General features: G+C 44.6%; 2 protein-coding genes across 5 annotated transcripts in view; one reads left to right on the forward strand and one right to left on the reverse strand.

Moving 5' to 3' along the window:
* The window catches only part of LOC140466764 (uncharacterized), a 28,491-nt gene extending 19,376 nt beyond the window's left edge, over nt 1-9,115 (forward strand). For both annotated transcript variants that reach the window (XM_072562366.1, XM_072562367.1), the window contains exon 7: nt 8,183-9,115. In XM_072562366.1, the coding sequence (XP_072418467.1) occupies nt 8,183-8,215 (33 nt within the window). In that variant the 3' untranslated portion in view covers nt 8,216-9,115. The remainder of the gene's footprint in view (nt 1-8,182) is intronic.
* The window catches only part of tmcc3 (transmembrane and coiled-coil domain family 3), a 129,262-nt gene that overhangs the window by 21,745 nt on the left and 95,220 nt on the right, over nt 1-12,297 (reverse strand). The gene's annotated exons all lie outside the window — the stretch shown is intronic.

Here is a 12,297-nt window from a genome sequence, read left to right on the forward strand (position 1 = left end):
CTCCATGCCCCATTCATGTATCCGTCTAGATACGTTTTAAATGATGTGCCCACCTCTACCACCTCTGCTGGCAACGCGTTCCAGGCACCCACCACTTGCTGCATAAAGAACTTTCCATGCATATCTCCCTTAAACTTTTCACCTTGCATTCGTGCCCTCCTAGTTAGGTGGTAGTCAGGTGGCATAGTGGCTTGGTGGTTAGCACTGCTGCCTCACATTGTCAGGGACCTGGGTTCGATTCCAGCCTTGGGAGTTTGCACATTCTCCCCGTGTCTGCGTGGGTTTCCTCTGGGTGCTCCAGTTTTCTCCCACAATCCAAAGATGTGTAGGTTGGGTGAATTGGCCAAGCTAAATTGCCTATGGTGTTCAGGGGTGTGTAGGTTAGATGCATTAGTCAGGGGTAAATATAGGATAGGGGAATGGGCTTGGGTGGGTTACTCTTCAGAAAGTCGTTGTAGACTTGTTTGGCCAAGGGCCTGTTTCCACACTAGGGATTCTAATTCTAAAAAATATTCTAATTCTTATTTTTGACTGGCATGGACATGATGGGCCAACAGGTCTTTTTCAGTGCTGTAAATCTTTATGATTAATTAATGAGCAGATAATCTGTTTTTCATGATGTTGACTGGAGGCCAGAACACCAGGATAATTCACAACATCTTCACAATTTTGGGATCTTTAATACCCACGCAAAAAGTAGATGGGGCATTAATCTAGCAACTCATCCAAAAGACTAAACTGAACAGCACAGTGCTACCCTGAAATGCATCACAGCTGAACCCAGAAAGTCACAGCTAACTGTAAGTGAAAAGTGCAGGAAACAGAGTAGTGATGGTAACAGATTGACAAAGGACAACTAAAGCAGATTGTAATATGTGATGAGAGAGAAATTAACCTTTGTAAAAACAGAACAATCACAAGGAGACAGAAGTGTGAAACGTCAGATATGGTGATGTGATTATGTGAGAGATTAGGAGTAACACTAACGGAACAGACAGATAGACACAATAGTATGTGAAGTAACTGAAGAGAAAGAAAATATTTCATTTAATAAAATATAGAGGTAAGATCACAATCAGAAAATAACAGCAGATAAATAATGGAGGGGAAATGCTGGTAGGAGAGACCTTTGGAATGCAAAGACACAGCTGAGACTACGTAGCAATGACATATCAAATCAATGAATACGCAGGAGGTGACAGTATTCCTACTCCCAAAGCTCACTGATCTTTCACTCCACTATTACCCTTTGTCCCCTCTGTTCTTCCAACACTCCCAAAAACTTACATACCAGACAATACATGCACACCAACTACCTTGCTTCCGCTCGCAGAACAAATCCACTTCTGAGTTCTGAATACCGGGCTGATTCCCAGAGGTGAAAGTGAGGACTGCAGATGCTGGATGCTGGAGAAGCCTCATTACCTGATGAAGGGCTTATGCCCGAAATGTCAATTCTCCTACTCCTCAGATGCTGCCTGACCTGTGCTTTTCCAGCACCACACTCTCAACACTGATGCCCAGAGGGGTGCATGCATCATTAAGTGTAGGTTACTCCCAATTTTCCAGGGCTGGGTATAGATCTTTAGGTTTGGTTACAGTCCACTGAGAACACGCTTCCACTGGGCGGTCTACATTGAAGCACCACAGAAGAGTCCTCTGGGTCAGGGTTAACTCTAACCCTAACCCTGTTATAGGTGAGTGAGCCACTGATGGTATCTGTGAATGACTGACTGACGGGGGTGAGTGACTGGGGGAGGATAAATGAAAGACCAGGCCAAATGCAAACCCACCTGCACCCTCCCCCAATTCTGACCACAAAACAACAAACCATGCCCCCCCCCCCCCCAACCATCTTCATATCAATTCTGCTGAAGTCATCTTGGAATGCGGCCACCAGGGGCAAACCAAGGTCAGTGTTAGTTAAACACAAAAACACAAAGCTTTCGTTCTGCCTGAGTCCCCAGTCCTCTCCTTGCTGGGCTGACTTGAGGCCTAGCCTTTTTCTTTCTCTGCCTTTGTAAGGGATCACACTGTTCGTGATACGGGGGATTATGTTTGGCATGCACTGGTTGGACTGAAGGGTCAGTTTCAGTGCCGAATGACTCTATGACTATAATGATTTTACCTTTTTATTTACATTTCTCTGATATCATAGAGTCATAGAGATGTACAGCATGGAAACAGACCCTTCAGTCCAACCCGTCCATGCCGACCAGGTATCCCAACCCAATCTATTCCCACCTGCCAGCACCCGGCCCATATCCCTCCAAACCCTTCCTATTCATATACCCATCCAAATGCCTCTTAAATGTTGCAATTGTACCAGCCTCCACCATTTCCTCTGGCAGCTCATTCCATACACGTACCACCCTCTGTGTGAAAAGGTTGCCCCGTAGGTCTCTTTTGTATCTTTCCCCTCTCACCCTAAACCTATGCCCTCTAGTTCTGGACTCCCCGACCCCAGGGAAAAGACTTTGCCTATTTACCCTATGCATGCCCCTCATAATTTTGTAAACCTCTATAAGGTCACTCCTCAGCCTCCGACGCTCTGGGGAAAACAGCACCAGCCTGTTAACATATCCATCAATCAATCTACCTGTTAGATTATCAATTGTATTGAAATTGTTTGTTTTCTGAAGTGCTTTTCATTGTTGTGACAAATGTTATCTTTCTGAAATTTACTTGAGAAAAAAACTTGAAATGCAATTAGTGAGAAAGAGGTTGGACAGGACTTACTGAGAGCATTAAGAAACAGTAGGAAAGTACCAGGAAATCATTTCAAATACACTTCGTTAGTCACCACTACCTGCAAATTCCCTCTACGTTATTTACTATCCTGACTCGAAGTTGTGATCGCATTCACTGTCACCGGGTCAACAACCTGGATCCCCCCTCTAAACAGCATTGCAGGCCTACCTAGCACATGGACTGCAGTGGTTTGAGAAAGCAGCTCATCACCACCTTCTCCAGGGCAATTGGGGATGGGCAATAAATGCTGGCTCAGCCAGCGAAGCCCATGCTCCGTGAATGAAAAAAAGTCTGACATGCGAGGCTGAAGTTGTGAGCTGAATAGGGACAGAAAAGACCAAAGAAAGATGATACTGATGTTTGTGGTTTGAGGACAATGGCGGTTTTGGGATCAATGCAGTAGTAAGTAGTGAGTTAGAAATGGTCAGGCCTTTCCAAATTAGCTCAAGATCATGACTGAATACAGGGATTGTCTGACAGTATTAGAAATATTAACCCAAAATGGCCAGACTATAAGTTTATTCTCATTTGTAATAATTTAACCATGCACCTATAACAGATCCTCACTATCTGTACTCATTGTGTGACAGGCTGTCACTGACTGTAGTCACTGTGTAATAGGTCTAACTGCCTGTACTCACTGTGTAACAGGCTCCCACCACCTGTACTCATTGTCTAATAGGCTCTCACCACCTGTACTCACTATGTAACAGGATCTAACTGCCTGTATTCACCGTGTAACAGGCTCTCACCGCCTGTACTCACTGTGTAACAGGCTCTAACTGCCTGTATTCACTGTGTAACAGGCTCTAACTGCCTGTATTCACTGTGTAACAGACTCTAACTGCCTGTATTCACCGTGTAACAGGCTCTAACTGCCTGTATTCACCGTGTAACAGACTCTCACCACCTGTACTCACCGTGTAACAGGCTCTAACTGCCTGTACTCACCGTGTAACAGGCTCTCACTGCCTGTATTCACCATATAACAGACTCTTGCCACCTGCACTCACTATGTAACAGCCTCTCACCATCTGTACTCACTATGCAACAGGCTCTGACCACCTGTACTCACTGTGTAACAGGCTCTCATACTCTGTACTCTCTGTTGGCTCCCATTGTCAACACACACTGTGCCTGCTGTCAAACTGAAAGTGAATTGCAAAGTGTAGTCTGGAATTTATGACATGTCAAAGATCTGTATGACATTGGGGAGCACCTCAGCCAAGGAGTTCTTGAGAATGCAATAAGCCCAACTTCAACCACAGAGCAAATCATTTCCCAAATGATATCAGCACAACATTTGGCAACATTGCCTGCTGTCTCCTCTGTTGCACATTAACATCATATGCATAATTGTAGAATAGCTTCAATATCCATGCCTTTAATACTGAAATATCAGATTTGTTAGATCAAACAAACATTTTATAGACACCAGTGTTCCCTGTGCTTGAGAATACAAATGAAACAGTTTGTGTTTATGTAGTACCTTTCATGACATGGTAATATCCAAACTGCTATCAAACCCCTTTTGGATTGTAGTCACTGTTATAATGTAGAAAACCCAGCAGCTAATTTGGATACAAGATCCCATAAACATAATTGAGATAAAGATCAGAGAATCTGTTTTAGTGACATTATTGAAAGAGTAAGTTCACCAGGGAGAATTAACTCCCTACGCTGCTTGGAAATGTACAGGGGATCATTGATGTCCACTTGAGAGAGCAGGGCTCTCACCTGAAACACCTGAGCTCTGACCATGCAGCACTCCTTCAATAGTGTACTGCATCGTCAGCCTAGAGATTGTGCTGAGATGTACGGAGGGGACCTGCATCTACCTCCAACCCTGAAACACTCACTCACAGCTAACACCTTCATTTCAATTAATTATCCTGTCACTGAAAATTGCAGAGGTGTGAAGAACAGGTGTTTGAAAACCCATGCTTCATTTCATAGAAGAGCCCATGAAATATAAATAAACTCACTTTTAGGAAAAGTATTTTTAGATTATTTTCAAGCAAACAGTACAAAATAAACTCTGCAGGAGCCTGGACATCACCAGAGTGTTTCCTACCACGGTGAAGGATCTTTATCAACTGTAAACTTGTACTGCATGGAATTGTCATTGCCAGCCTGATTCATGTGGTTCACATGCCCCAGGCTACTGGTGTTTGAATCAGGAGGGAAGTGGCATCTGTGAAGGCAGTGTTAGTCACTGTTCTCATTAGAAGCAGCCCTGGAGGGGGCAATAAATATATTTTGAAGCTGGGCAGGGCTGTTGGAAAACAGGCTGCTACCTGTCCTTCCTCTGATTAATTCACTGCTGAATCACTCGTCAAATGTTGCAATCTAGCCTCAGGCCAGACAGACAGACATGCGCACACACACACACACACAGTAGGAGCAAATTATTGCAAATGCTGGAATCTGTACTGAAAACAAAAATTGCAGGAAATCAAAGCAGGCCAGGCAGCATCCATGGAGAGAAAGCAAGCTAATGTTTCAAGTCTCGATGACTCTTCATCAGACATACACACAGAAAGACACAAGCACACAGATGCTCATGCACACACACATACAGACACACAAATAGACAAACTTAGAGACACATATGCAGGTACACACACAGACATACACGGACACAGAGACACACAGACAAAGGCACCCACACATAGATGCACACATACACAGAGACACACATGGATAGACAGACAGCGTTGACTGAAACTACTTGTGTGGAGTGTTGAGGAACCAGCTGGCAGAGAATTTTTCCCTCACAGGTGCGAGAACAGCTACATTTCAAACTCATGGGACAGAGATCGCTGATAGCCTGTTATGTGATTCGAATCAGCAGTGCTCTTTACAAAGCAGAGGAACTTGTCTGGCTTGAAATCTCCTTCATTCACCAGCTGCAGAAGATGTTCAAGTTGACTTAAAATGCTGTGAACCAGTCTTCACTGAAGGAATGGCATCAATGGGATCACAGGAGGATTTATTTCTCTTCAAGAGGGGGTTAATGAAAGTGGGAGGCAGCAACATCAAGGGTGAAGGTTGCTAACTACAAGAGTTCATTGCTGTCCCAGAAAAGACTGGGAGAGAATGATGATCAGAATGGGTGATGGAGAGATCCTGCACCTCATTTTATTCTGTGAAGACAATGTAGCCCTGATGCTTTTGCTTGATTTACATAGAAGAGACAAAGAACCTTATTAGGGTCTGAGGGGCACCGGTTCTGGTGAGGTGTTTGGTAGAAATGGGCAGCAAGTGTGGCAAGGCCCATTTCCACATTGAGATAATTTCCCGCCATCTTTTATGTTTCCCGCAATTGGCACTGGGAGGTGGTCATGTTGCCAATTGATGTAGGTTAATGCTTATGAAACGCCTTGTTTACACCTCACCTAACTCCCATGTGACCAAACTCGCCAAACAAGCTGAACATCAGGGAAACCTGACAGGGGAACCAGGCCAGATACCTGGAAGATCCTGCTCACTACTTGCTCTGCACCTGTTTCATCTTATAGTAAAAGATCGAAGTGTCTTACAATTGATGCAATGAGTTGCACCTGTTTCAGAGCACCAACCATGGGCACCTGACATCCTTTACGGACACTGGCATCTACCAATCCATCATCGCCTTGATATGCTGACAGGCCACTCCTGAGGCACAGATGTGTTTTGGAGGGCACACCGGCACCCAACATTGAGTAGGCACACTGTGCACAACACATACACACACTTCCTTCCGACAAATACCAAATAACTCCAATCCCATTTACCCGCACTTGGTCCATACCTGACCATGGCCTGATATTTTAAGTGCTCATCCAGATGCTTCTTAAATGCTGAGAGAGTTCTTGATTCCACCAGCCTCTCAGGCAGCACATTCCATATTTCTACCATCCTCTGGGGGAAAAAAATACTTCTCAGGTCTCCTCTGAGCTATTTACTCCCCATCTTAAACATATTCCCTCTGGGCTTCAACCAATCTGCCATGGGGAAAAGATTCTCACAATCTCATAATTTTGTAAAGTTCAGTCAAATTCCCCTCAGCCTCCTCTGCTCCAAGGAAAACAAACCCAGCCTATTCAATCTCTCCAGTTTTCAGCACAGGCAATTTCCTGGTGTCTCTCCTCTGCACTCTCTCCAGTCTTCCGATAGTTTGGTGACCAGAACTACACACAGTATTCTATCTGTGGCCTAACCAATGTTTATCAAGTTGTAACAAGACTTCTTTGCTCCTATATCCTATGCCTGGCCAATGAGGGCAAGCAGGACTGGGAGTCTGTCCCTCTCCCAGTGGCTGTGAGGGTCACTGTGAGGAGTTCAATATAACTGGCTTCTTCCAGGATCTCTCAGTCATGCTCCCACAAAAGCTTCAGGACAGTGACCAACGCCAACTGTACAAGATGGCAATTGATTACACCTCCTGATGACAAGGTCAGTGCCAAAGCACAGAAATTCAGAACTGGAAACATAACTGTGGGCAGAGACTCAGCTGAATCACACTCTGGAGCATTCTCGAGTACCTGGTATGTTTGAGGATTCCGGTATCACAATAAAGCTGATTGCTGGGGAATAAGGGCTACCAAGGCAGAGTAGTGCAGATGGAGTTTAATTTAGATAAATGTGAGGTGTTGAATTTTGGTAAGGCGAAATCAGAACAGGATTTATACAGTTAATGGTTCAGCTCTGGGGAGTGTTGCTGAATAAAGAGACTTTGGGATGTAGGTTCACTGTTCCTTGAAGGTGGAGTTGAAGGTAGACAGGGTAGTGAAGGAGATGTTTGGTGTGCATGCCTTTATTGGTCAGTGCATTGAGTATAGATTAGATTTTGTACAGTATGGATACAGGCCCTTTGGCCCAACCAGTCCACACTGACCCTCCGAAGAGTAACCCACCCAGACCCATTTCCCTCTGACTAATGCACCTAGCCATTTAGCATGGCCAATTCACCTGACCTGCACATCTTTGGACTGTGGGAGGAAACCCACACAGACACAGGGAGAATGTACAAACTCCATACAGTCACCCAAGGCTGGAGTTGAACCTGGGACCCTGGTGCTGTGAGGCAGCAGTGCTAATCACTGAGCCACCCTATAGAAGTATATTGAATATGTCATGTTGCAGCTGTATTGCATTCAATTCTGGTCTCCCTGCTTTCGGAAAGATGTTGTTAAACTTGAAAGGGTTCAGAACAGATTTACAGGGTTGATGCTGTGATTGCTGTAAACTTTTCCTATAAATTCTGTGTCCCACATGTGTACTTCACAACCACCTGATGAAGGAGCAGCACTCCAAAAGCTAGTGCTTCCAAATAAACCTGTTGGACTATAACCCGGTATTGTATGATTTTTAACTTTGTACACCCCAGTCCAACACTAGCATCTCCAAATCATGACTCAGACAATATTGTCTATCTCATACGCTGCAGACAAGGATGCTCCAAGGCATGGTACGTTGGTGAGACCAAGCAGACACAACGACAATGGATTAATGGACACTGCACAACAAGCACCAGACAGGGATGTTCCCTCCCAGCCCAGAATACTTCAACAGTCAAGGATATTTGGTCTCGGATCTTCAGGTGACCATCTTCCAAGGCGGACTTCGGGATACACATAAAACGCACAGTCGCCGAGCAGAGACCGATAGCCAAGTTCGGTACCTGTGAGGATGGCCTCAGCTGGGATCTTGTGGTCATGTGGAAAGGTGACCCAACTACACTAACACTCAGTCACAAGCACACACACTCTTACACACGATTTCAGTCATGCACACCCTCTCACAGTCAAAAACCCGAACTCTCGCACCCACATTCTACACACACACTATCACACGTACACACACACACTTTCTCTCACTCACAAACACACTCTCTCTCTCCCTCTCCCTCACATGCACATACACATACACACACGCATGCACACATATAAGTCTATGGGATGAATTTGTATTTGCAGATTTGTATTTGCAGATACATTCTATTTTGTTCAAAAAGCACACAATCTGTAGGCAGTCAGTCCGTGTAACATTTTATAAATTCCTACTTTGGAAATAGAATCAGTCTGACTCAAGGCTGGGATATGGGCAGACTCTAACCTCACAACTTTAATTCATTGTCTGAGCTGAGATGTCATGTTTTTTTCCTAAAACCCTTAAGTTATCTTGGAATGTGAGTTGAAAGAAATTCTGAGATATATGTATTAATTAATCGAAACCTGCATTCCCATTCTAAGTGATTAAAGACTTAACAGCAATCTAGGTTTGTTCAATTCATCGCATCAGTTGTAAGACACTTCGATCTTTTACTATAAATTCTGTGTCCAATGATCCTGCCCCACTAGCTACCTGACAAAGGTGCAGCACTCCAAAAGCTTGTACTTCCAAATAAACCTGTTGGACTATGACCTGGTGTTGTGTGATTTTTAACATTTGAAAGTCAAATGGATGGGTATATGAATAGGAAGGATTTAGAGGGATATGGGCCAAATGCTAGCAAATGGGACTAGATTAATTGAGGATATCTGGTCGGCATGGGCAAGTAGGACTGAAGGGTCCGTTTCTATTTGACTCTGTGACACTGTGACCATGGCCCATGACACCATTGCACAACTCCCTTACTGATGCAGGCACATATACTTTGACCAGGCCTACCTTGAAGCAGATGGGAGGTGCTGGTCTTGGAGGGAGCTGGAGGTGGGGTTGGGGGCAATGCAGAACCTCCGGAAAGTCCGGACAGAGCATGCCGCATTATCTTGGCCTGTTATGCTCTGCACAATTGGAGCAGACAACGAGACAATGTGAAAGATGCCGAGGAGCTGGGAAACAGGAGCAGTCTTCTCGGGAGGAGGAGGAGGACACTGTGAAGATACACACCCCACAAGTAGTAGATTGTTGCGTGGGAAGGTTGTGTGGTGAGATGAGGTGAGAGAACTTGCAACAAAAAACCCTCCGAAAAACTCCTTGTAACTCAGATTTAGCCAAAACAAAAGGTTCAGCCCAAAGATGAAATTAGATTAGATTACTTACAGTGTGGAAACAGGCCCTTTGGCCCAACAAGTCCACACCACCCCGCCAAAGCGCAACCCACCCATACCCCTACATCTACCCTTTACCTAACACTACGGACAATTTAGCATGGCCAATTCACCTGCCCTGCACATCTTTGGACTGTGGGAGGAAACCCACGCAGACATGGGGAGAATGTGCAAACTCCACACAGTCAGTCGCCTGAGGTGGGAATTGAACCCGGGTCTCTGGTGCTGTGAGGCAGCAGTGCTAACCACTGTGCCACCGTGCCGCCCACGGTTCATCCGGTTCATTCTGAAGGCACATGTGACAACAGCAATCTGATGAGCTTGCTCGTTTAAATAAAAAGTACTGCATCTAGAATTCCTTCCTGTTGTCAAGTTTTAGTCTCCTTATCTGAGGAAGGATGTTTCTGCTGTAGAGGGAGTTCAGTGGAGGTTCACCACACTGATTCCTGAGAAGGCAGGAATCACGTATGAGGAGAGATTGAATTGGTTCAGATTATACTCGCTGGAGTTCAGAAGAACGACGGAGGATCTCATTGAAACGTGAAAAACTTCGAATAGGGCTGGACAAGATAAATGCAGGAAAGATGTTTCCAAAGTTAGGGGAGTCCAAAACAAAGAAGTCACAGTCTAAGGATATGGGGTAGGCCATTGAGGAGAAATTTCTTCACCCAGAGAGTGGTGAGCCTGTGGAATAGGCCAAAGAAAGCAGTCGAGGTTAAAACATTTCACTATTCCAGGAAGGAGTTGAATACAGCACTGGGACTAAAGGGTTCAAAGGATGTGGGGAAAAGCAGGAACAGTTTACTAAATTGGATGATCAGCCATGGTCACAATGAATGGCAGAGCAGGTTTGAAGGGCTGAGTGACCTACACATGCTCCTATTTTCTATGTCTCTCTGTTCTATTTGTTGTAGAGCAAATGTCTGATATTGTTGAATCGTCAAATCTGGAGATCCGAAAACCAAGGAGGGGTTTATGATGGATCTTCATAATGCTGTAAGTCTACAAGATCCAAGCCTACACATCCTGCTAAAGTCTCAGGGATTTTATTGAGGAGCACATTCACTTTGAAGAGTTTGCATTAAATAGAGAAAGAAACATTCCCACAGTATTGGCCAGAAAAATCTTCAGCAAATTCTTCATTCAACTCCTCAATCGATTCACTGGTAGATGGATGGGCTATTACTTCAGTCCTGGCATGCTACAGCAGTGGGAGATACAACTGTACAATTCCTCACAGGAATCAAGCTTCATTCATTCAAGCAGGATCAGCTAACATCTTAACCTTTCCCACGTCTGCTAGAAAGAGGAGAAAAGCAGAGAAGATGAAAATCTCAGTCCATTGTCTTTCTACAATGGTCCCATGTGGAAATCTCTGTCTATTAATGCTTGTGCATCCCAAGGAGAGGCCTGTAGAAAAAAACAGATTCTACATATCCTCCAAGAGAAAACAGTTTGAGATTGGCAGCAACAGGAGACTGTGGGGAGGGGGCATTAGGAGAAGCAGGAGGGTTTTTTAATTGCAAAGAGATACTTTATTCATAAAATATCTATCTACATTCACAGGTACTAAAGCGGTTCTTTACAGTTTTTTTTATTCATAGGATGACAGCATTGCTGGCTAGGCCAGCATTTATTTCCCACCCCTAATTGCCCAGAGAGCAGTTGAGAGTCAACCACATTGCTGTGTGTCTGGAGTCATACCAGGAAAGACCAGTGGTTTCCCTTCCTAAATGACATTAGTGAACCAGATGCTCCAGCCTGACAATTGACAGTGGTTTCATGGTCAACATTAAACTTTTAACCCCAGATTTTCTTTGTTAATGAATTCAGATTCCACTGGTGGTGGTGGAGGGTTGTTTTTCAGCCAGGAGGCCTGTGACCAGTGCTATGCCGCAAGGATCAGTGTTGGGTCCACTGCCTTTTTTCATTTATATAAATGATTTGGATGTGAATATAGGAGGTTATTTGTAAGTTTACAGATGACACCAATGAAATGAAATTTGTTGGTGTGGTGGACGGTGAAGAAGGTCACCTCAGAGTACAGCAGGACCTTGATCAGATAGGCCGATGAGCCAAGGAGCAGCAGATGGAGTTTAATTTAGATAAATGTGAAGTGCTGCACTTTGGTAAGGCAAATCAGGGCAGGACCTTTACAGTCAATGGTAGATCCCCGGGGCGTATTGCCGAACAAAGAGACTTTGGGGTGCATGTTCGCAGTTCGTTGAAAGTGAATTCGCAGGCATTTGGAACGTTTGCCTTCATTGGTCACAACTTTAAGTATAGGAGTCGGGACATCATGTTGCAACTGTACAGGACATTGATGAGGCTACTTTTAGATTCAAAGTTTGTGAGACGATTTGTAGCTCGGGTGCTCGTTGTTGTGGTTCTGTTCGCCGAGCTGGGAATTTGTGTTGCAGATGTTTCGCCCCCTGTCTAGGTGATATCCTCAGTGCTTGGGAGCCTCCTGTGAAGCACTTCTGTGATCTTTCCTCCGGCATTTATAGTG

Source organism: Chiloscyllium punctatum, chromosome 44 (assembly GCF_047496795.1).
Source record: "Chiloscyllium punctatum isolate Juve2018m chromosome 44, sChiPun1.3, whole genome shotgun sequence".
NCBI lineage: Eukaryota > Metazoa > Chordata > Chondrichthyes > Orectolobiformes > Hemiscylliidae > Chiloscyllium > Chiloscyllium punctatum.